Here is a 23864-nt window from a genome sequence, read left to right as displayed (position 1 = left end):
AGTGGTGGCATTTGCCCTTGGAGAAGGGAACGCCAGATTTATCACCGAGGGAGACTGCTGATGGCAGAGCGCCGCATGCGAGCAGCCCCTGGTTTTCCGGGGGTGAGGTGCTTCCTGGCTTTCTCCTGTGTGCTCCATCCCATCACGATTAAAATGTAAGCCATTTAGAGCGACCTCCAGGGGGACACACAGTCTTCCTCGGGGCTTGTGACCAGTGTGTCATCGCCATAAATCTGAGACATGCAGGCAGGATGGCCATTACCCCCTGGCGGCTTCTGCTGGCTCCGGGGCAGGTCCTTCCCTTCAGTAGAAGCTGGGGTGTTTCCCTCGGTGGAGTCTGGCGACCGAGCATCTCTGGCCTACCCTGCTCTGTGATGGTCTCTTTATAGACTCCAAAGACCTTTCGGGCAGGGTTGTGGCTTTGCGTTGGTCCTGCCCCCAGTGATCAGGGCAGGGCTCCCACTACATTGGAATGTGAGCATGGCTCTCTGCCCTCTGACACCTCGGGCATCCCACACCTAACAGGTCCAGAGCGGAGCGCCTGGTCTTTCCTTCCAAACTGCTTCTACTGGCGTCTTCCTGATCTTGGGGGAAGGTAGCCTCACTCTTCCAGGGCTTCAGCCCAGAAACCTTGGAATCATTTTGACTCTTCTGTTTCTTCCACATCCCCCATCCCCAGAGTTTAAATTTAGTTAGAATTGGCCACCTCCCCACTGCTCACAGCCCGGTTCCAAGTACTCATTGCCGGGCAGCTGTATTATTGCAACAGGCTCATCACAGACAGGTCTTTGTGCTTCCCCGTGGCCCCTGCATTCCAGCTGCAACCCAGCAGAGAGCAATACTGCTATCTCCAGGTCAGATGCCACCACTGCCCTGTCCATGGCCCTCCCATGGTCCCCCCACCCAGGTCACTCAGGGTAGAAACCCAAAGTCCTTTTAACATCCCTCAGGGCTTGCCTTATGTGACTGATTATTTGACACCCCTGGGGCAGACCCTTCCCTCTCAAGTGCTCTCCTCCAGTCTCCTCGTGGTCCCCTCTCTCTCCTCCTTCAACCCTGTGCTCCTGCACCTGCTTCCCAGGGGCCCTGGCTCACACACACCTCCCACATTGTGCAGTTCCCTCTTTCCCTTGCTCCGTTTTTCCCATTGTACTTTGTATCTTTTAACATACCGCATAATGTACTTATTACATCTACTCTCTGAACCCTCCCACCAGAAAGTAAGCTGTGCGAGGTAGGGCATTTTATTTGTTCTCTGTGGTACGATGGTGACGGGCGGTAGATGCTCAGTCAATATTTGTATAATTAATTTATTAACATGGGCCATGATATTAAGTTAGGAGGAAGAGAAAATGCATTTGATGGCTGAATCAGGATCAACACCTATTTCAATTACTAGATTAATAAGCCGAATTTAATGCCATAAGGTAAAGAAATGCATGTGAATTTCCAGAGTCAAAGCCAAAAGCCAGCTCTATAGACAAAAGGTGAGAAGAAATGCCACGGGGGAACTTAAAGGTTGTATTTGCCTGTGATTTCAGAACTGAACAGCAGGGGCATGCTTTAATAGATTATAGATGAATAGATTTATAGCACAGAGATCATGATAATTTTTTTTAATTGTGTATTTAACTGACAGACGGAGAAAGCTCCCATCTCAGAGTTTTTACTGGTTTACTCTCCAAAGGCCTTCAACCACTGGGGCTGGGCTGGGACCAAAGACAGGAGCTGGGAATGCAATCCAGCTTTCCCTGTGGGTAGCGAGTACCCAATTGTTTGAGCCATCTTGCCGCTGCCTCTCAGGGTCTGAACTGGCAGGAAGCAAAAGTCAGGAGCCAGAGCCAAGACTTGAACCCAGCGCCTCCAATCCGAATACAAGCATCTTACCCACCAGGCTGCACACTCAGTTCCTGGCTCCTGGCAGGTTCTCCTCTAATCTTTGCTGCTCAAAGAGTGGCGTGGAAACTGGGCTCCCCGTGGGTCTCAGGCACCGCATCTGGAGGAGAGCTACCCTGGGTGGTGCGGCGTCATCATCACGGGAGAAACGGGGCACAGGGCCATTCCTTTCAGGAGGGAGGACTCGGGGAAGTTCTACCAAGTTTTTTCAGTAATTCGACAAGCCATGCTGGGGAAGAGGCAGCGTCCTGTATTATTCCAGTTGCAGAACTGAGAGCAGTGAGAAGATAAATTTCGACAGGGGAGGGAAGATAGATGCGACTTGGTGAAGATGACGGAAGTCTTGAGCGGCAGCTCCTGGAGGCAGGAGCCTCCCATCCCCGAGGGCAAATGCTTAGCTGGGAGACTGTAGGGAGACTTAAGCCTACATCAGTTCTTATTCTCCAGGAAGCAGATACCAAGGTGGGACTAGAGGTGCCAGAGGTTTCCAAGGGACGTGAGATGAGAGCCAGAGGAGCCTGGGGGAGCTGTGAGGCCACAGTGAGGGTCTGATCCCATGAAAGAGAGGGAGGGGAGGGGGATTGGGTGGGCGGAGTCGTGAGGAAGCACTGGAGAGGCACATGGGGAGCTTTGGGGCAGACGCCCGTCTGTGGGAAGAGTCCTAAATCTTGCAGGAATGGGCCCGCTGTGGCATCTGCCACTCTCAGTCATTGCCTGGGAGCAGCCTGTGGGAGGCGGGCCTGCGTGTGAACGATGGATTCCAGAGCTCAGCCACTGGAGCCAGTGGCTCGCGGGGGGAGGAGGCAGCCCCCATAAGGTCTCTAAAGGAAACTACGCAAACCCACCTCCAAAGCCCTCTGGCCACATTCTGATTCTAAGGCCTCCTTACAGTCCTGTAGGCGCCCCTGGACTGAGGGTACCTCCAGGACAAGGTTCTGTGCCCCTTGTTCCAGCACGGGGACTGCACGTAGTAGCTGCTCACAGAGAATCCAACATCTATGGTCTAGAAGGCAGCAGCCTCCACCTGTGACCCAGTAGCTATGCCTTGTAATCCCAGGTCTTGCAGGGGGATCTGTTAGCTTAAATTAAGGTGGGTAAATGTCACTCAGCCACAGTCACCAGGGAAACCCTTGCGAAGAGGAATTTGAGTGAGGAAATGACCTTGGTCACTGCGCAAGTGCCCGGACTAAACGGAAGAGCCCCTGAGCAGAGCTCAGATTAAGGGTCCATCCGTCAGCAGCCTCTTCCCTGGAAAGACAGCTCTCATGTGTTACTTCCAGACTGTTTTCAGTTTAGGCACACCATGCATTGGGAAATAAATATTATTTGCAAGCAGAGATGTCTGAATCTGCTTTTCAGATTTGGGCATTACTGTCCTGTTTGCAAATGCCTGCTTTGTGTGGTGCATCTTCATCGATATTTGGAGCTCTTTGTTGTAATTGTCCCCATTTGGGGGAATTCTGACAGCATCGCTGCTGTGGGTCTGTGTTCATGTCTTTTTCTTAAAGATTTTATTTTATTTATTTGAAAGGCAAAGCTACAGAGAGAGAGAGAGAGAGAGAGAGAGAGAGAGGAAGAGAGAGAGATCTTCCCTCTGTTGTCTCACTCCCCAGATGGCCACAATGGCCAGAGCTGGGCCAGGCTGAAGCCAGGAACCAGGAGATTCCTTCATGTCTCCCACATGGGTTCAGGGGCCCAGGGACTTAAGCCATCCTCAGCTGCTTTCCAAGAGTATCAACAGAGAGCTGGATCAGAAGCAGAGCAGCCGGGACTTGAACTGGCGCCCATATAGGATGCTGGTGCTGCAGATGGCAGTCTGACCCCCTGCGCCACAGCACCAGCACCCCCCATGTCTTCTTGAAAGATGTCACCCCTTGTCCTTCGGATGTACAGCAGCATCTTACACGCAGTGTCAGAAGCAGAGGTTTCTAGAGCAATCCTCCCCACTGCACAGTAACTGCACCGGCCAGTCCCACTCCCTCACCATGGGCTCTTGCCCTCCTTTTCCCTTCTCAGTGAAAGCCCAGCCCCTTGCTGCAATAGCTTCTGCTCAGACACACTGCAGTGCTCCTCCATCCCACCTCCCTTTTCTTCCGACTCCTCCAGCCACCTCTGTGTGGGTCAAGCCGTTCTCCTTCCTGCCCAGGAAAAGACCGCGTGCCTCCTGACCCCTGCGCACCCACTTGCTCTCCTCTCACCCTGTCTCTCCTCCACTAGTCCTCCACTTTCATTTGGCAAAACCCCAAGGAAGTTCTGTGGGTCTGGCCCAGCCGATGGGCAATAAAAAGCAGGCTGTCTCTTCCTACTTGCCTCTGAGAGATGGCGGTGGTCCTGCAACCGAGCGTCTGTTCAGCTGTCCGTGTCTTCCTGTCTCTCCACAGCCCCCTCCACTGTTCCCATCATGCACCAGGTCAGTGCCACCATGAGAAGCATCACCCTGTCGTGGCCACAGCCGGAACAGCCCAATGGCATCATCCTGGACTATGAGATCCGGTACTATGAGAAGGTGAGCTGGGTCTGCTTGCAGCCTTGCTACACACAAGGCTGGCTGAGGGCCCAAAAAGGCAGGGCTGGAGGGAGGCCTGGGTGAGTGTGTGGTGGGGAGGGGCAGTAATCTGGTGAGGGAGGCTCCCTGGGGCGTGGTCAGGGTCAAGAATCTCAAGGCCCAGGCACTTCCTGTGCCTACTCAAGGGAGGGGCTCCCAGCCCACCCTGGCTGCCAGGGCAGCTCCCTGGGCTGGGCTGGGGAGGAGCAGTCCCGTTGGTCCCATTGACCCAGTCCAGTGTTTGCTGTCCTCGTGCAGATGCTGCCAGCCTGCCAAGGGGTCCCCATACCTTCAGAGTAGATCAGAGGTCCTGGAAAGTTTCTGATCATGGACGGTCGACATAAAGTTGTTTATTTGTCAGTTATACGCACAGAGCGCTGGATGAATAGATCCAAGAAGATGTAAATAGACATTTAAGAGGATGAGATCACAGTTAATAGAGATTGAAAGTTCTGTATCATCTTCCTTGGCTGCTCTTTAGCGGTGGCTGCTGGGGGTCTACAGCAGGGCCAGAGCTGCCAAGAAAGGAAAGCAGTGCCCCGTGGAGCTGGTGCCTGGCCCATCTGCCTCCTACCCACCGTTGGTGGAGCACAGTGGTTGCAGCTGCTCCTGCAAAATGTGCTCCTTTCTCTACCAACTCGACCATCACCTGCTAAAACGCCAGATTCACTCTCTAGTTTACTTTTATGAAAGGTGGAGTCACAGAGAGAAACAGAGACAGAAAGAGAGCAGAAGAGAGAGATCTCCCATCCTTTGGTTCACTCCCAAATGGGTGTGACTCTCGGGACTGGGCCAGGTAGAAGCCAGGAGCCTAGAATGCCGTCTGAGTCTTCCACTTGGGTGGCAGGGGTCCAAGTACTTGGACTATCTTCTGCTGCTTCCCTAGGCACATTAGTAGTGAGCTGGATCAGAGGTGGAGCAGCTGGGGCTTGATATGGGATGCCCACATCACAGGCACTGAGTCCATACCACAACACTGAGTCCTCACTCATTTATTTGCTAAAATATCAGAGTCGTGGGGGCCAACTCTGTGGCATAGTGGACTAAGCCTCTGCACTGGCATCCCAACTGGGGGCTGCTTTGTGTCCTGGCTGCTCCTCTTCCTATGCAGCTCTCTGCTCTGTCCTTGGAAAGCAGTAGAAGATGGCCCAGGTGCTTGGGCCCCTTCACCCATGTGGGAGACCCAGAAGAAGCTCCTGGTTCCTGGCTTTGGATCGGTGCAGCTCCAGCCATTGGGGCTACTTGGGGAGTGAACCAGTGGATGGAAGACCTTTCTTTCTGTCTCTGGTTCTGTCTGGAACTCTACCTCTCTAATAACTAAATCAGATCTTAAAAATAAATAAATTCTAAGAAGTCAGAGCCGTCATGTATATGTTCAGCAAGTGTTTATTAAGTGTTTTCCTGTGTGATGGCTCCGATTGTTGGTGCTAACCAGGATGTGTTAGCGGCCAGACTGACAGAGGTGCCTGCTCTTCCAACAGAGGGAGCCAAACAGTTCGCAGTGGGCATAACGAATCAGGAAATTACATGGGATGGCAGAAAACGAGCAGTATAAAGAAAAGGAGGGAAAAACATAGCACAGGCTAAAGGGATCAGGAGACTCGGGCTTGGCGGAGGAGCAGGTTGCAGAAAGCGAAAGCGAGGGCCCCTGGAGCAGGTGCGAGCCGAGTAAAGCCCTTGAGGAAGGAAGGCTGTTGTGGGGCAGCTATCTGAGGAAGCAGGGGCAGAGCCTGAGCGAGCGGGCAGGATCAGAACTGGTGACTCCAGGAGCAGGAGGGGGACCAGCAGGCCTGGAGCCAGCATGGGGAGTGGGAAACGGGGAGAAGAGGTTCCAGGGGAGGCCGTCGTGTCGGGCATCAAGGGTTCAAGCTTTCTTGCTGAGCAAGAAGGGGAGCCATGGCAGGTTTAGGAACAGAGTATGAGCCTTGTATCTTAAAAGGATCATTCGGGGTGCTCCATTGAAAACAGGCCTGCTGGGTCATCTGTAAGGTGATGGGGGCTTGAGCTGGGCTAGAAACAGAAGGATGTGGTACATACTGGATGTCCAGGGCTATAAACTAAAGGCTGAGGCAGCCAGGTTTCCCCAAGGTGGACTTGGGGCCTGGGAGGGTTTGGACCAAACCACCAGAAGGACGTGAGGGTGCAGGGGGTACAGTATACTTGGGGTGGTGGTGGGGGATGTGCAGAAGTTCCATGCTGTCCAAAATGCCTGTGAGACGGCCAAGCGGAGAGGTGGGGTAGGCACGTGGGCGTGCACGCCTAGATTTCCAGAGAGGGATCAGATTGAATGTGTGCACTGAGAGTTCTCGGAGGCAGATGGTAAGACAGCCCTGAGCCTGTGTGAGGTCACCCAGGCGGCAGTGGACAGAAGAGGAGCCGAGGATAGAAAGCCACAGCCCTGTGCCGTGGGGGCCGTGCTGGCTCCTGGGACTCCGCTGTGCTGGGAACAGAGCCTGGTTTCCAGGGCCCTCGGCAGCTCACCACCCGGCAGCAGTAGTCAAATTACTCACCACTCGAGGTCACAGGTTCCACGTTTGTGAAATGGTAGCAATTTGCCTCCCGGAAAGCGAAGGTCCAGACAGAGAACCAATCTGGGCCGTGCGGAGGAGGCACACGGCCTTCAGCCACCATTACAGCTGGCCCGGCAAGCGTGCGGGAGGATCCTCTTGTGCTCAGAGAACACAGGCTTTTACAGACAATTGAGTCAGGTAATTCAGTGAATTGGGGGTGATTTAAGCCAGCTAGATCCATAAGCACCTGTTCTATCTAATCCACTTTGAATTTGGAGCCCTTGTTTGCTAGATGTTTTTTTAATCAGTTAATAAAGTAAGTGTTGACTCTCCACCATGTCTGGACAAGTCTGTTTGGACGAGTTGAGTACATGGTCTCACTTTGTCACCAGAGTTGACCCAGTGGTTCCAGAGAGTGTGATGCCAGCATAGGGTGTGACGTCAGAGACAAGCACCCACCAGCACCCACTGAACTTATAGCCCTGTTGACATAGCAACTGGGCTCAGAAAAATAATACTTTCCCTGCAGGGTGCACCTGATGGGTGTCAGGGGCTTTAAAAGCAGTATCTACTTTCCTTTGCACACCTCCGTGTGGTAGATATTAGTGTCATTTACCCATAGGTAAAGAAACCGAGGGACAAAGATGGTAGAAGAAAAATGTTGCTGCAGTCTCACAACTGGGAAGCGTGCCTGGGCCTCTGCCCTGCAGCAGGTGGCAGTGTTGGAAGGGGGCAGAGTGTGGCGGAGAACACCTGCTCCTCCTGCTCACCAGCTGCGCCCAGGGACATCACTTCTGTAGGCAGCTGGGACAGGAAGATGGCTCAGCGACAGCCCTGGGACTGCAGCCATGGTGCGTGCGTTGCACTTGGCTCCTGGGTCCCCCACCCCAGCCCAAGCTCCTCCAGTGCCTTTCCTTTTGCATTTAAACCTCCTGCCTTGAAAGACAGTGCCTAATCTCAACTGCTTATGCTGCAAGGGAAACATGTTCCCTCCCATTTCAGACCGTCTCCCTCCCATTTGGTAATTTCTACTAATTATGAACAGACACACGTATATAGCAGCCCAATGCCTGAGGCAGCTGCCACACCTCAGTGAAGCATATTATTGTCCCCACTCCAGAGGATAAAATGCTTTCCTTGGGCCACAGAAGATTCTTTGCCAAAGCATTGGTGGCCATCCAGCATATTACTATGGAACTCTCCTTCACTTACAAAATGCTTGACCATGAAATCCATCATGTGGCCTTGGCCATTTCCAACATGACTAAAGAAGACATGAGCCTGGGAGGGCATTTTGAAATAATAACCATAAAGATAGTAAGTCATCCTGTATCGAGTGCCTATTAGGTGCCAGGTATATACAGATATAGTGGCTCTGTCCTTAAGAGAAAGAAGACACTCCTTACAAACCAGAAGTAACCAATTTATAGATGATGCAACTAAGTGACAAAAAGGTTAAACAACTTACTCATTGACCACATGGGTCACAGAACCAGAGCTCCAGGTATTTTATTGTATTTCAGTGAAAACCAAACACCAGGGCTGCATTGGGTGTGGGTACAGTCACCACGGATGCCGGGGATCTCAGTGTCCGTGAGGACTCGGGGATCTCAGTGTCCGTGAGGACTCCCAAGTAGGAGATTGGATTGTAGAATCCAGAAGACAGAAGTTGCATTTTAATAGTAATTCCAAGTACTTGCAACCAGAAGGATTCTGCCGACCTATTCCGCACCGACTCTGGGATCCTGCTCTTCAGCAGATGGAAGCACAGGGAGCATTCTTCCCGGTAGATGTCCTGGATTGCATCCAAGGAAGCATGGCTCACCATTCCTCCGTCCTGTGCCACTCCCAGCCCCTTCCTCCCAACCCAGAGGCAGCACGTGTTTCCCGTAAAGGACCAGTGGGCTTGTGGGCCGTGTGGCCTCTCTCCCCACTGCTTCACTCTGCCTGTGTGCAGGAAAACAGCCATAGATTATGTGTAAACAGGCGGGCGTGGCTGGGTTCTCATGGCATGTGGCTGCTGGCCCATATGCAGTACTGAAAACTCTCCCTGGGCCCCTTGCCCACATTCCCTCTCAGCGTGTGCTCAGGGCACCTTCCGCTGTCAGCTCCGTGAACAGAATCAATGAGGCCTTTGCCTCCTCCAACAGTTCATTAATAGAGAGCTCAGGTGTCCCGGAGCTGAGGACACTCCCAGAGTCTGCGGGTGCTCATCTCCTTCCCCGTGTTAATCGGCCTCCATCCATCACTCCTCCTTGTTTACTGTCTTGTAGCACCTTTCACTCCTGGTGTCGGCGCTTATAGGCAGACCATGGGAGGAGCCCCTACAGCTGCGCTGTGCTGTCGTGATGATTAAGTACTGAGATGGCGCTCCCTGCTTTCTGATAACTGTCTAGGCTGGCACGGGTGGGGCGCTGGACCTTGGGAATGTCTGCTCTGCATGTTTTAGGATCTTGGCCATACCTTGTGCTCCATCGATTGGTCCAAGTAAGTGGACCAGAGTGTGCAGTTTCTGCATTCATTTGGCATGGTGCTGGGGATGGTCTCTGCCCCCCACAGCTGCAGCCTCTGTCTCCGAGATACTTACAAAATCAGTCCTAAGCAGCCATGCTCATCACTCTCCTTCATTTGCCTGGGATTGATGAATGACCGCGTGGGGACCAAGAACAGAGACTCATTCTGATCACTGAACTTCTTCAAGAACGTGGAGACTGTGAAGTGATGATGGGTTAATGTTTGATTCTCACAACCCAAATGTCAATATATCAAAGCACTTTTAAATTTTTTTTTCAGTTAAAGCTACCACTTGTTGCTTCACTTATTTCAAGCAGAGCAGGATCCTATCAGATTCTAATAAAACTAGGGAATTCAGGCGTCTGTCTGGGTTGTGTAGCGGTGGAATTTTATTTTTATTTGCGAAGTGATCAGGTGATTTTTGGAGTTTCAGAGCTCAGACCTTCCCGGGGTCGCGGTGGTAATGACCAGTGTCCTGTGTGCCCTCTCTCTGGTGGGCAGCCTTCTTTCTGATGAATCTCTGATTGGGCCTGGGGGCAGGAGGTAGGGAGAGGGGTGAGGACGCAGGTGACTCCCCTTGCATTTGAACAGATCAGATGGCAGGTGGACAGTGCCTCCCCAGGAAGCCTCTCCCTGGGACCAGGGATAGCCCTCGCTGATGACCCTCTCTCTAACTGCACCGTTGGTTTGAGCTGGTTGCTCACAACTACTTCTGACATAGGCAGGGCCGCCCTGTGCCACCCGCGCTCCCGGTGTGCCCGTTACGGCAGGCTCCTGAGCTCCTCCAGCCTTGCTGTCACACCGTTCACCCATGCGGCTCACTTCCCTCATCTTTCAGGGCTCGGCTGACGCCACTCCTCCCCGGGCTTCTCCGCTAGATCTGCTCTCCAGCCTGGGCCTGGCGGCCCCTGCCATGCCTCGTAGCCCACTGTGCTGCCCTCTGCCCCACTGCTGTCGTCTTCAGTTTATTTTCCCGTCTACCCCACAAGATGCTGCGTCCCCAGGGGACAGAGACGTTTGTGCTCAGAGATGCATGGCGAGCACCCATATAGCACCCACACAGCACCCAGCCGTGTATGTTACGTGTAACCGCTTGGCTCATTGGACAGGTGAGCGAGGGAAGATGCACATCAGGTTCTACTCACCTCTGCAAAGCAGACTTTTCCAAATTTTATGGCGATGGGAACTTCTTTGCATTGCACTGTATTCTGTTGTCCTGGCTCAAGCCCAGCCCCGTTTCTTCTGTATTGAGCTGAAGACATGGTTGCCGTTTCCCCCTCATTTGTCACCATGCCTCTTGAGCCATGGTGCCTAGACCTCATTGCAGTACCCCAGAGCTGCCCGGGACACTCGAGGGCTTCCCCTCCAGTGACCCAAGCTCTTCTTTTGCACCGAGGTCTCTGTTTGCCTCTAGGATTCATGGTGCAGACAAAAACAGGCCCAAACTCTTAAACTTTGCTTCCTGCAGGCTAGGAGGCGGCCCAGATCGTTGTAGTAGAAAGACCTGCTCACCTGGAAACAATCAGAGACCAGGCTGGCGTCTAAGGTGCTGAGGGTGAGGCATGATCTGGAAGGCCAGCCGTGGGAGCGGAGCGTCCGTGGCCTGGAGTGGTGCGGGAAGCCTGCCCAGAGGAGGCCTGGAGCAAGGCATTCAGGACTGGCCATGTGGCCTCAATGATGGTGTGGTGGCCAGGGTGTGGTCCCTGAAGGGGCAGCAAGGCGAGATTGTAGGGGGAATGTGAACCCGGAAATGACGTCGTTATAGGAAGGACCCCCCCCCCCCGAGCCCAGGTGTAGGAGTTCAGTCCTTATACGATTAGAACTTTAGGAAAGACAGTTGGCATGGGGGTGAGGGGGCGGAGAGGAGTAGGCAGAAGATGCGAGGCTGCAAGAGCGCAGGCACCAATTGTCTATTCACTAAGACGTGCAGCGCAGAGAGGAAGCAGCCGTGCAAGGGCACTCGGGATGGGCAGAGGAGCTAGTGTGCAAGGCACAATCAGGGCCGTACACACCTGAGGACACAGGTGTGCAGTCAGCAGCATCTGCTGGGGACAGGGTGAAAGGTGCTGACGAAAATGACCTCACATAAGTGCAGAGGGCAAGGACATACGGAGAAGGGGCGTTGCCCTCCCTGGATGCTGGGGACCTGGGGGTGGCGCCCAGACACAGGCCAAGGTGAAGGCAGAGCAGGTGGGGGAGGCAGTCCAGAATGGCTTCCACTGCTTCAGCACAGTGGACACAGAGCCTTCGGCCTAAACCCTTGAGGACGCTTAAGGAGTGAGGGCGAATGGCCCCCGAGGGGGAACGACCAGGGAGACCTTGGGAAAGGAACCCAGAGGGGACAGCTCAGCGCGCGCAGGCAGAAAGGGGATGGATGGTGTCCGCCGCTTCTGCTGAGGTCGGAGACTTGGCAGGAGTTTGCAAAGCTGCATGTGTTCTGCAAGTCTACGTCTGACCCCCGGGCAGAGCGGCACGGGTGGACAATGACTGTGCGGCACCCTGGCCGGCCCTGAAGCGTGGTCACTTCCTCAGACCACCCTGTGGTCCAGGACTGGTGCGGCATTCCCTCGGCCAGGCCGGACTGTCCCCATCCAGAGGGAGGGCCTGAGCTTGTGGCAACTTCCGGCAGATCTGCAGGAGCAAGAAGTCACGGGACCTGAGTGCTCCAGGACGAAGCGCGCTGGGGCTGCAGCCCCCAGGAGCCACTGCTGACCCCTTCTGCTTGCTCCTTGTTTTAGGAACACAACGAGTTCAACTCCTCAATGGCGAGGAGCCAGACGAACACGGCGCGCATCGACGGGCTGCGGCCGGGCATGGTGTACGTGGTACAGGTGCGCGCCCGCACGGTGGCTGGCTACGGGAAGTTCAGTGGCAAGATGTGCTTCCAGACTCTGACGGACGGTAAGGTGGGGGTGGGCGAGAGGGCGGTGGGCACAGGGCAGGCCGTCGATTTGGGGGAGGAGGAGAAGCAGCCCCAGGGAAGCTGCACTCACGGCCAAAATGCCAACCTCCAGCTGGCTTCCAGTTCACCTCCTCACAAGGGTTTGTCTCCCCTAGGGCAAACCTAGGCGTGCTCATTCACCAGCAAGGCATCTCTCTGGAGTCTGGCATGCGTCTCTCCTAGCGACCTGTTGGGTTTGCCTTTCAGGGGTCTGTGCACCACGAGTGGCCTGTTGCATTGGCACAGCAGGGACAGCCACCGTGGCCCATGGTGCCGTGTTGCATCAAGGCACGTCCCTGTGTGGCTTCATCCACACCCTGCTCCACTCTACCAGGCACGGGATGTGGAGCTGAGTTCACAGCCTAAGTGCATGGGCTTGAGTCTATAGAAGGGACATGGAGGGGACAAGACCTGGGGCATGGTGGTCTCACATGTTCAAGATCTCTGAAGCCTTAGGGCAGCTTCACCCATGACCTGCAGTGCATCCTGCCCTGGTGGCCCCGGAGAGAACAGCCACTCTGTCACCAAAATTGCTTCTACTTTAGGGCTTTATTAGTTCCCTGTTACACTTGCCTCCCCTCAGCCCCCAAGAACAGCTCCTTCATTAGTTCTGAAAACCCGATTTCCCGTAGCCTTAGCATGGTGCGTGCATGTGTTCTGTGTCTTTTTTCCTTTCTCATAGGTTGCCATTCATACCACTTACTGTAGTTAACATAGTCCTTTGTCTGTCTGCCCACCTGCCCCATATGAGGGTATTTCAAAAAGTTTGTGGAAGATGGAATTAAAGGATAAGCTTATTTTGGTGCAAATTTTTAAAATCCATCCATAGTTTTTTTTTCCTCAATCTATGTTTTCCATGAACTCTTTTAAGACCCCTGCTACAGTTACTCATTTCTGAGCTGTTTCCTGCTAGTGGTCCAAATGGCAGTCTATTCCTAACCCCTCCCATTGAAAGGCTCTCCTATCTCCTTTCTGAAGTTACGCTGGAAATAGTTTGACCTGACGTAGAATGTTATTTTAGGCTAGCATTCTGATACCAGGTGCTCCATAGCACTTGAGGTTTCTCTTGACTTACATTGTATGTTAAACAATCATTCAATGAATTAGAAATATTTAAACATCCAATGGTTTCTTACCCAAATAAGAACATTCACTTTCCGGTGAAAAGAGAAATCTACAGTGGCGAGTGTGAGGATCCCCCCCCAAGGCTGAGTGGCGAGTGTGAGGATCCCCCCCCCCCCCCAAGGCTGAGTGGCAGCTGCACCCTGGGATGCCCACAGCTGTGCTGTGATTCAAGCCCAGATGTTCTCATGTGAATGGTCTGGGCCCTGTAGGACTGGAGCCTGCACCTCGCGTTGTGTTTATTTCAGGTGCATCTTCTCCCGAGTTTTGAGTATGGGGACATGGGGTAGAAAGGTGAGGCAGCTCATTGAGATGAACAGTGCTGTCCAAATGGGAAGAATGCAGGCCGCCTGCATGTTCCTAAGGACTCCGTCCCCTGCTCGGCACCTCACTTACCGGCTGGATTTATAGGCACTTTGGCATCAGGAGGTACACAGGATTAAAAGCCCCAAACTCCAAGTGCGCAGAGCACTTGTCTCTTGGCAATTCTGCTAGACAAATCAAGAAGTAACAAATTCCTCCCAAGAAGCCTATTCCTTTTACATTCGGCAGTTAAGATCTGCAGACCCCAGAGAGGCTGGATGTCTAAAAGAGTTCTGGGAAGTGGCCAGATCTGGGCGGATTGATCTCAGTGACAGGTGCACACGTGGGTACTGGTCGCGCGCACAGCTGCAGGACAGTCTGCGGTGCAGAGGTGACCTGAAAGTCGCCCGGCCGTGGGGTCACTGGGGCGAGGAGGACCTGTGGGACCCCACCCCGGGGCAGTGGCCACGCCTGGGCTGAGTGCCTTCCACGCGGCCGCTCTCAGGGACTCCAAGCTCTCTGATGCGTTTTTCTAAGCATGCAAGCTCCACGTTGCTTCATGAAATTGTTAACTTGTGATGACTCCTGGCTGTGGCTCCTTGACTTTTATTGTTGTTGTTGCCAAATTTGTTTTATTTATTTTTAGCACAAAAAGCTGCTGCTGGGAGAGCAATGGGATCTCAGCCTTGGGCCCTGCATGTTGATTTCTATAGAGTGGGAGGGTTCAAGGGCCAACGCCCTTGCTGTCAATCACTCCTCCACCCATGTAATTGGAGGAGGAGTTTCAAGGACTGGGGAGGACAGAAGGACCCCCTTTCCCCGAGTGCTTGTTAAACACAGAGACACCTGCTCTTCTCCCTGGGGGGCTCTGATTTGGACATCTGAGGAGTGGCCCAGGAAGGAGCCACGCCAAACCTCTGGCTCAGGGGCTCAGGTAATTCCTGTGCCACCATGGGGAACCTCCTCCGTGTCGCCAGCAGGCTGAGCAGTTAAGTCTGAATTTCAGATAGGCAACAAATAACATTTCAGTGTAAGTATGTGCTGTGCGGTATTCGGTGAATATTTATACTAAAACATTATTCTTTTTTTTAAATCTGGAATTCAAATTTAGCTGTATTTTAATTTGCTATTATCTGATGACCCTGATTTAATAGAACCTCCATAGCTTGATCTCCATATGCCCAAGTCCTGAGCATCAGATACGGCTCTCTAATTCCAGGGGAAGAATAACCGTGACAGTAACAACAGCAATAATAATAATAGCAGCAACCAGCCGGAGCAGGTGCACACAGCTTAGAGGGTAGCATCGTGGGCACCTGTGCTAGGTCAGGCACCGTGAAGCGCACTCCACACATTTTTCTATTTTGTTTTTTCCCCCAACAGACTAGGCAGAGAGTCAGGGAGTCTAATTGGTCTGAGATCGCCGAGTTTACACGTGGGCATGCCGGGCTGGCCTGCAGGCTCTCGCTCCATGCGGGCTCCAGCGTGGCTTCGGTATCTGGCAGAGGCCTGCTCTTGCACACCATCTTGCTGAGTAGGAGCTGAGAGCGCGGGCTGCTTCTCAGGTGCATCCTCATCCTGCAGCACGTCGGGCACAGGGCTGGCCGAGTGCAGACACCCAGGGAGTCTGCTCCCTCGTGATTTAAACCCTCCCGTCTCAGAAGACACTTCGGCGGCGGCCATCACCCCTCCGCCGGGCTTATCCCTAGCCCGGCTGAGAGCCCTTTTAGCGGAGGGGACACAGGAGGCGTCTCGGCCGCGGGCCCCGCCTTCCCATGTGCCACTGTATGGCTTCTATTGTCGCCGTTGCCTTTTGTGGATTTGGGCTGAAAGCTCACTCCTTGCTGTGGTCAGGCCCACGATCCGCACGTACGCCCTGAACTCCACGTAGATACGCGCGTGGGTGTTTTGTGTCTTAGGTACCAGCTGTCGTGCAGCGTGCCTGTGGGCAGGATTCTAACGCCACTTTCTCACCTTAGAGGACTACAAGTCGGAGCTGAGGGAGCAGCTGCCCCTCATTGCTGGCTCGGCAGCGGCCGGGGTCGTGTTCGTCGTGTCCTTGGTGGCCATCTCCATAGTCTGCAGCCGGTAAGTGCCACCCCCCCACCTGCTCTGTTTGCACCCAGGAAGCCTCTCTCCATGGACCCCTCTTCCCGTGCCAGCCCATCTCGGCTGTACAGACTGCACCAGGCCGGTGTTTCTGGACACCCTTGTCACTCCATCTCAATCCACAGGCAGCCCAGAATTCGCCAGATTATTTATTTTCTCTGGGCCTAGAATAAACTCTGCCGTGGGAGCCGGGCAAGGCTGTGGGTAAACAGCATCCATCCTGAAACCTCATTTAAGCTAAGACTTTTAGCCCTGCTCACTGGCAGGGGCTTTCAGGCTGACGGTTACAAAATTGCATCTGAGCCGCTGCAGTGCCCCCCCACCCCGCGCGACCTCCCCCGCCCCTGCCCCCGTGCTCATCCTCAGCTGAGAGTGCCCAGGCCCTTAGAAAGGCAGCCGGACCAGAGAGGAGCTGAAGAGGAGCTCTGAGTTCCGCACCAGGGCCAGCCTGGAGGCTTCGTGCATTTTTAATGCTGCGTCTAACTGCCTTGGGTGGTTAGCCCAGATACTGCGCGCAAAGCCCTGTTTTAGGCTTCCCCCAAGCAGTGCTGCGGCTCCACCTGAGCGCTGGCGGATAGCCGCAATGCCTCCACCCTCTGACTGGGGGGGCAGCGGGGCAGGGGGGTGTGCGCAGGCCTTCATTTCTGGCAGACCCATCCGCCTACAGAACGTTGGGTAAGGCAGGAGCAAAAGAGGGTTGCCCAGTCTTCCGCCCAGGACATGGCCAGGTGAGCCTGGATCTGGGTCTTAGACGGGGCCTGGGGAGGAGGTCCCTGCACTGAGTGGCGTCTGCACCCCGGGCTGAGGCAGTTCCTTTTCTCTGCATCCACAGGAAGCGGGCGTACAGCAAAGAGGCGGTGTACAGCGATAAACTCCAGCATTACAGCACAGGCCGAGGTGAGTAGGGAGCGCCCCCCTGCTGGCCACCGATGGGTTTCTGGGGCAGGCAGGTGCACTGCCCTGAGAGCGCCTTACATCCAGACTGGCCGGTCCCCAGGCCACGTTCCCCCCCAAGCCTCGGTGCCCCCCATCAGCTGCCTCTCTCTGCAGGTGCCCCTGGGGACCAGACTGCCCACCTCCACTTCTTTGTGCCCTTTGTGGGTGCTCCTTGGACGTCTGCAGGGTAGATTATCTTCTGCATTGATGAGCCCGGTATGGGACATGGAAGGCAGGGAAAAGATTGGGTTTAGCAAGTCAATGAATCCTGAAATCAGACTCAGTGGGAAAAGACGGAGGGCTCTCTATTAACATCATCTGCCTTATCTTATCCAATTGAGCGGCTGGGGAATGTGTTAACCAAATTCACAGATAAGCCACAGAACAGGAATGAAGGGAATTAAAAAGATAGCAGAGCTGAGAGGCCGAAGTGCTGGGCTATCTGCCAAGTGTTTTCTTTTAAGCAGTGCCTTAAAAAGTTTCTCTCTCTCTCTCATCATCCTACTCTTTTTTTTTTTTTTTTGAAAACCTGCATATTTAGAAAATATTTTTATAATGAAACGTTCTCTTCCCCGCTGCACAACATCAAGTCCGGTGTCAGAACCGCGGGCTTTCGTGCATGGGGTGACAACCTAGCAGGAGGCTGAAGGGTAGCTGGGCACCCTTCCCGCCTCCAGAAATTCGGGCGCGCCGATCCCTGCGGCGCATGCGCGTTCCGTTTCCAGGGCTCACCTCTCGGACGCTGCGGATTCTCTCCCCAGCCTGTGCTCGCACTCTGTGCCGCACTTCCGCCATCAGCAGTATCTCGCCTCCGTGGCCTTGTCCCCTCGCAAGGGAAGCCCTGTTTTGCTCCCACCCCCTCAGCAGTGAGCGGAGCAGACGGACCTCCTAGATGCACCTGCACCAGGCATGCGCGTGCCTTCCCTGGGCGCGAAAATGGACTCCGAGCCCAAAGTTCTCGTGGACCAAGGTGCTTCCTTTCTCTGCTGGGGGAATGTCTAGGCAGCAGCTGGGCCATGAAGGAGCAGCTAGCGCAAGGCAGCACTACCTCAAGCCGTAGAGGGCCGCCATCAAGACCCCTGCAGGTGTTTGCAGAGGGCCAGGCTTCCGGCAGCCCGGTAGCTGTTGCTCAGGGCAGTCATGCGGGGAGGGAGTGTGGGCCTGGTGCTGGCTCAGAGGGCCTGCTGCCCTCCGTGCTGGTCCGGCGCAGCCCCCACAGTCAGCACCCCAAACGAGACTGCGCACACAGCTCCAGCTACACTCGGATTGTGTTTGCTCCAGGCCTCCTGGGCTCCATCCCTGCTGGTTTCAGAAGGTTAAGCCCTACTGTGTTCTTGTTCCTTCCCTGAGTCCCGACTGCCTCGCTGCATAAGATACCGACGCCTGTCCTACTAATGCTGAGCTGGAGTTGGCCCTTCCACTCGGGGCCGTAGCTGCCCAGCCGGAAAACAGACACTGGGGTGTGCCTGTGGCTCTCACTGAGAGTGCACCTACCAGGGCGCCCGGGAATTACCTGAAGGGCTTCCCTGATCTGCCTCCAGCTTGGGCCGTTGCCTCCGCGGCTCCTGGTCCAGGCCACCCCTTGCCCTAGTGAGCCTGTGCAAGGCCTGCTTCAGACCTTGGCGTCCTGTGAGCCCTTTGCCTGAAACACTTAGAGGTGGTCGTGTCAGCCTGGAAGGGAGTCAGGGCCACAGGGATACAAAACTGGCTTCAAAAGGAGGAATCTCATATGAAATGGAGAGGCAGCCGAAGGTGCCTCCCGGTGCCTCGGGCGACAGCTGCCTCTCTTTGGGAGGTGTGCACGCTAAGCCTTGCCCCTGACCCTCAGGCGGGGCACAGCAAAGGTCCCCAAGCATCCAGGAGCCTGGAGCTTGCTGCCCCCGTGGCTGCTGCAGCCTGCCACGTGGCCGTTCCTTCTCCTGCTCTGGCGCTGTGGCTCTGCAGGGGCCACCACGTGGCACCTACCCACACAACACTGTGCTCACAGCCACTTTCCGTGGTTCTCGGTTGCCTCTGAGGCCAGCCAAGGGAGGCTTCCCTGATTCCTAAGAGCCATAGAAAAGCCAGTCCGCAGTCTGCGTGGTAGTGACCCCACTGCAGCCAGCCGGGCAGCCAAAGACACAGAACTGAGAAGCTGAGCAGTCGCCACCCCCGCCCCTTGGGGGGGGGGGGACGCGGAGTTCTGTGGGTCTGGGTTCCCTGGCTTGGGGGCCTGAGAAGTCTGTCCTCTTTAATTTGGCTTGCGTTTTATACACGTCCTTTCCCTCCCCTATTAACTGTTCTTTGTATCCGATCTGTGACGCCCGGCTCCCCTCGCACCCGGGCTCTCTAAGCCCCTAGTCTCATGCACTGAGTTGCATTTCTGCATTTTCTCCTGTGAACATCTGTCTCCCTGACTACAGCTGTCGGTGCTGGGGAATCACAGCAGAAGCGCTGTGGAGCCCGGGCGAGGCGCAGCGCACAGATAACGGGGGAGCAAACCGAAGGCTGTGGTGGAGAAAGGGCCTGGCTAACCAGGGCAGAGGGCTGGGAGTGATGGGTGTGGGCCCTCTCCCGTGCCCCAGGCCTCAGGGACTTTACTCGGTAGCTCACTCCACTCTCCGAACCTCCACAACCACTCTGGAAGCCAGGCGAGGATCTGGGGAGAGGCGGGGTGACTTCCACGGAGGTGAAGGTGGACCGTGCGCTCCGAGTCTGGCTGTGGTGCCTGCCGTGCCCTTGGCCACAGCTCAGAGGTCCTGAGAAGCTCCAGGAGTTGTCCCTGTTGCCCTGGCTGGTGGTTTGTGGGTCCCCTCTCTGGGCCCCAGTGCAGGAGGTAGAGAGATGGGAAATGTGTTATCTGAATGTGTGTGTGACTACACCGAGGCCATCCATGTGCGTGCCGCTCTGGGAGATGCTCTGAGGAGTACTCCCCGACCTGTGTCTGAGAGCACCCTTGCCTCTCTTCCCCACAGGCAGGGCCCAGGGCACTGCAGAGAGGCTGGTACCCCTGGCCCTCCCAGGGCACTGATGCTGAGGTCGAAGGCGACAGAGCAGAAACGCTGGCCTCCAGAACGCCTTCTCCAGCCAGTAGGGATGTGGCAGGTCTGGTCGGTCTGAGAACATGCCGGGGATGCCACTGTGCTCTCCGGGGCACTGGGCTGTGTGCCTCCCCAGAGCCTGGAGCATGGGGAACAGGATGCAGTCGGAACCTGGGTTTGGAGGGCAAGAGCAGGCTGGGAAGAGATGTGCTGGATGGGGGGTGGGGTGCTTGGATGGAAAACCTGCACACCTGTACCATGTGTTGGGCCATGGTGGGGTGGAACTGTGTACACCCCCAGTCCAGCAGGAGGCAGACAGGTGGTGTGTTCTCATGGTTTCTCGCGGCCTGTTCTCAGAGGTGCTGCCCGGCAAGAGTTGCATGGATGGGGTGACTCGGATGGGCCAGGGTAAGCTCCAGAATCTCCCTTTAGAAAAATTCCAGCTGATCCCACTCCTGGCAAACAGCACTTAAGAAGCTCAGGTCACTGCACAGTTGATTCCTGAGTTGGATGGGGTGTGCGGGCGTGGGGAGAGGGGAAGCTGGGGGCCTGTGGAGGAGTGAGGCGCCCACACTTTCAGGAAACAGCTCTGACAAGAGCATCTCTGTGTGTAGGCGATTGCAGAGGGGAAGTCACGGAGCTGCTCTTGTTAAGTTTTGGGAAAAGCACAAACAAATGGGGCAGGTGCCTGGAGACTCTGGGTTGGCCCACAGCCCTAGTTTTCACCTAGGGTAAGAGGGCATAGCTCCGCCCCTGCCAAACAGACACTCAGAGAGCCTAGGGAGCAGATGGGCTCTGGGTGTTTAAACACAAATGAAGGGATCACTGGGAACCAGCACAGGTTCATTGAGAACAAATTATGGCGACCTCATCTCATTTGCCAGCGTTGTACACTTGGTGACTTCAAGAGGAATTGCAGATGTAGCGGATTTTTATTTTGGCAAAAATACTTTATGGTCTCCCAAGGGAAGGCATTGTGAAGTGGCTGCATGGAAACAAGTGAGTTAGCTGGGAAGGCAGTCCCTAGCATTTTTCGCTTTCTTGTCCTGTGTGGTGTGTTGCTTGTTTGATTGTTTTTTAAATTCACAGGTCAGATGCAAGCCTAGGGATGCTTATCTGGTTTGTAGGTAACAGTTGGAGAGCATAACTAACACCATAAAAGACAGAGCCAAAACTCAAAACTATCAACAGCTTTGAATGCTAATTTGAAATCTGCAAGACAAAATGTTAGCAGGATAAATCTGGAATCTAGTGTTTAGTTTAAAACAAAATAAGGCAGCACCAATAGGGGAAGGATTGACTTACTATTTATTTGTGTGTGAGACAATTAAGCATTTAGTCAACCACATGCTTAAGATCAGAAATACAAAGCTGATAAAAATTCAAGCACCGTTATTGATGAAGAATAATATGATTAATAACCATAGTTTTGAGCACTTACTGCATTAAACGCTTTGCATATATTAAAGAACTTAATCCTCCCTACAGCCCTGTGGGGTAGATTTTTGCATTTGAAGAAATAAAATCTCAGAGAGGGCTAGTAACCTGATCCATCTCAGAGTGCCTGATTTGCACAAGGGTAAAACTGGGGTCTCCCCAAGTCCCTGGTTCTGATTAGAGTTCAGTTAGGAACAGGGGAACCCAGACACTGCATCCCTCACACTGGTGTTCTCTGGGGACCCCACGTACGGAGGACTGGGGGGCCTGGGCTGCCACCCAAGGTTACTTGGAAACCGCAATGTTTGGTGCTAGAGACCCCCAGGCAGGGGCCTGTGGGCACCATTAAGCTTTAACGCCATTGTGGCAAAGGACCAGGACTTCCTGGGGTTTGCAGGCACCACTGGATGAAAGGTCGAAGCAAGCCAACTCTGAGTGCAGGGACGCTGCCCCGGCCACTGGAGCCGCCCACCAGAGAGGCAGCCCGCCCAGAGGGGACGTGGTTCTCTGTGCTGGTCAGGCAGAGGCTAAGATGTTGTGGCGGCAACTCGTGCTCCAGGTGGGAGACTGGGAGGGACTGCATACAGAAACGCATGTGGCCCGAGGTCCCACACCCAGCTCTGAGGTTCTAGGCAGTGGGTGTGTTTCAGAGCGTCGGAGGACACAGCATCCAGCCCTCAGCTGGTTGCTGGCGTGCGTGCGGGTCAGGTGTGCCCCTGAAAGGAGGAAGGAGACTGATGGTGGCGGTTCTGGCCACCTCTTCTGGATGGTGACTTATTAACTGGGCCTGAGTATGTGAGGACCAATGGGGAGAGCAGGAAGGGGCTCCACCTTTTGCCAAAGGTGGCCGCGTTTATGGTGGGTGCTTGTGAAATGTCACAGGTAGTTAATGAGCTTCATGCACCCATGTGTCCGCTGCCGCCGGCTGCAAACCGGAGTCGCTAGAAAGGTGACCCTCAGATCCCCAGATCCCTAGATCCCCAGATACACAGCTGCTGCCCTAGAGTTCCTGGCAGGACATCAGAGGAAAGCCCTGGCCGACCTGGGGCACGGAAGCCCACAGAGCAGGGAGAGGTTCAACTTCTCTTCTGGAGATACCTTCCCCAGCGGCAGCACTGGCCCGCTTCCCTGCCCCAGGGCACGGACACGCAGCAGTATCTGTGGTTTCAGGAACAAATCCTGACCACGCGGTGAAACGCCCACGCAGAAGGTGGCAGGAGTCCTTCTTGGATCCCCTGCTCGTCCCTCCAGTCTTGTGGCCCACCCAGTGCCTCAGTCTCCCTCTTTTTTTTTTTTAAAGATTTATTTATTTATATTTGAAAGTCAGAGTTACACAGGAAGAGAAGAGACAGAGAGAGATAGAGAGGTCTTCCATCCGCTGGTTCACTCCCCCGTTGACCACAATGGCCAGAGCTGCGCTGATCTGAAGCCAGGAGCCAGGAGCTTATTCTGGGTCTCCCACGTGGGTGCAGGGGCCCAAGGACTTGGGCCATCTTCTATTACTTTCCCAGACCATAGCAGAGAGCTGGATCGGAAGTGGAGCAGCTGGGGCTTGAACTGGTGTCTATATGGGATGCCGTCTCTGCAGGCGGTGGCTTTACCCACTATACCACAGCATCGGCCCCGAGCCTCCCTCTTGAAAACAGCACTTATTGTCCTGGTCTGGGCCTTGACTGGGGTCCACTGTTGCTAGTATTCATCAGCCTTTACTGGAGCTTTACCCCAGGAAACTGCTCCATCTTTAGCTCTTCCCATCCAAGCCTCCACTTCTATCCGGTGCCTCCCCAACCCACATCCACTCTTTCAGCTTTCTCCAGGCTGACCAACTTTAGCACCGCCTCTTTCATTTGTCTGCTGCAAGTCTCAGACAGTGAGTGCCAGCTCCCCTGACCAGGGGTTTCTTTTCCTGAAATCCATGACCTGGTGAATAGCAACCGAAGATTCTAGAAGTCAAGGCATTGATCGGCTAATTCATTTATCTGAGTGCTCACCCTGGTGCTATCAGTTCTTCCTTTGAAATTTCTCTCCTGTGCTCTGCTGTTCTCAGTGGAGGGCTGGCTGGGAACTCTGTTATCTTCCACTGTCGTTATTGCCACAGCCTCATAGCCTCTTCCTCACAACAGTAATGAGTGTCTGCTGTAGCCTGCCTGCAAGGCGAGCTCTCCGAGCCCTGCTCTGGGATGGCCCTGCCTTGCTGCTGGTACAGTTGTTGGCTCTGTGCATTGGTGGCATCGGTGTTAATGCCTCTCTCAAGGCCACATCAGCGTTGTTCCACCTCTGTCCTCCACAATCCAGCTGGTCTCTCTCCCCTCTCATGCAGTGCCAGGCCTCTCTGGGCACCTACCTTGCCCACGCAGGACCACATGTACGTGCCCTTTCCAGCTCACCCCGAGTCCTGGTGTTTCTGGGATTCTGACTGTGAGATCTACAGCATCCCTAGTCTCTGTTCTCTCATCTCCAAAGCACTTGCAGCCCACTTCCAGGTGTGGGCACCAAGTTCAAGGCCATCCAGCACCGGTCTCTGCTTGTCT

At 54.5% G+C, this 23864-nt stretch overlaps 1 protein-coding gene across 1 annotated transcript in view; it reads left to right on the top strand.

Moving 5' to 3' along the window:
• Positions 1-23864, top strand: part of EPHB1 (EPH receptor B1) — a 309194-nt gene that overhangs the window by 206450 nt on the left and 78880 nt on the right. Inside the window, exons 7-10 of the mRNA XM_062182316.1 lie at positions 4278-4402; positions 12204-12366; positions 15811-15919; positions 16773-16837. Coding sequence (XP_062038300.1) covers positions 4278-4402; positions 12204-12366; positions 15811-15919; positions 16773-16837 — 462 coding nt within the window. The remainder of the gene's footprint in view (positions 1-4277; positions 4403-12203; positions 12367-15810; positions 15920-16772; positions 16838-23864) is intronic.

The sequence above is a fragment of the Lepus europaeus genome, chromosome 2, assembly GCF_033115175.1.
Source record: "Lepus europaeus isolate LE1 chromosome 2, mLepTim1.pri, whole genome shotgun sequence".
NCBI lineage: Eukaryota > Metazoa > Chordata > Mammalia > Lagomorpha > Leporidae > Lepus > Lepus europaeus.
Note: the sequence above shows the minus strand (reverse complement) of the source record. Positions and strands in the feature narration are given on the sequence as shown.